The sequence below is a fragment of the Buceros rhinoceros genome, unplaced genomic scaffold, assembly GCF_000710305.1.
Source record: "Buceros rhinoceros silvestris isolate BGI_N320 unplaced genomic scaffold, ASM71030v1 scaffold20917, whole genome shotgun sequence".
Lineage (NCBI taxonomy): Eukaryota > Metazoa > Chordata > Aves > Bucerotiformes > Bucerotidae > Buceros > Buceros rhinoceros.
Window position 1 is genome coordinate 15,503 of NW_010424223.1, and position 495 is coordinate 15,997.

Genomic DNA, 495 nt, shown 5'->3' on the forward strand with positions numbered 1-495 from the left:
GGCTGCTGTCCCCCCGCAGCACAGGCACGGCTGGCAGCAGCCACGTCGGGGGAACAGAGCTGGAGGCACCACATCTTGGCACAGCCCTGATGGCTGCTGGGTGACCACCTTCTCTTTGCACGAGCCCTTGGTGGTGGAGTTGGGCTGAGACCTGTTGAGTACCCGGGGATGGTCCTTGTCAGCCTTGACAGTGAGGAAGGTGGCCAGATCGAGGTCAAGCATGGCCACACCGCCGCGTGGCGTGGGCGTGTTTTGGCGGCACTGCGGGCAGGGGATCCAGCGCTGCTCGTTGGCGACGGAGTCCAGGCGTTTCAGGCAGGCTTGGCAGAAGGTATGGCCGCAGTAGAGCCGGCGTGGCAGCCGGCCACTCAGGTCGTAGGAGGAGTAGCAGATGATGCACTCGACCCGCTGGCTGCCCCGACTTGGGGTGCGCGAGTGTGCCCCGACACATGGCCCCGTGTCCTCTGCCCGGGGACTGCCCCTGGCCTGGGACAG

At 66.5% G+C, this 495-nt stretch overlaps 1 protein-coding gene across 1 annotated transcript in view; it reads right to left on the minus strand.

Annotated features, from left to right (window-relative positions):
* RNF224 (ring finger protein 224) overlaps positions 1-495 on the minus strand; it is a gene marked incomplete at its 5' end in the record, with an annotated part of 5,615 nt that overhangs the window by 3,523 nt on the left and 1,597 nt on the right. The window contains one exon of the mRNA XM_010140721.1: positions 70-486. Within this exon, the coding sequence (XP_010139023.1) occupies positions 70-486 (417 nt within the window). The remainder of the gene's footprint in view (positions 1-69; positions 487-495) is intronic.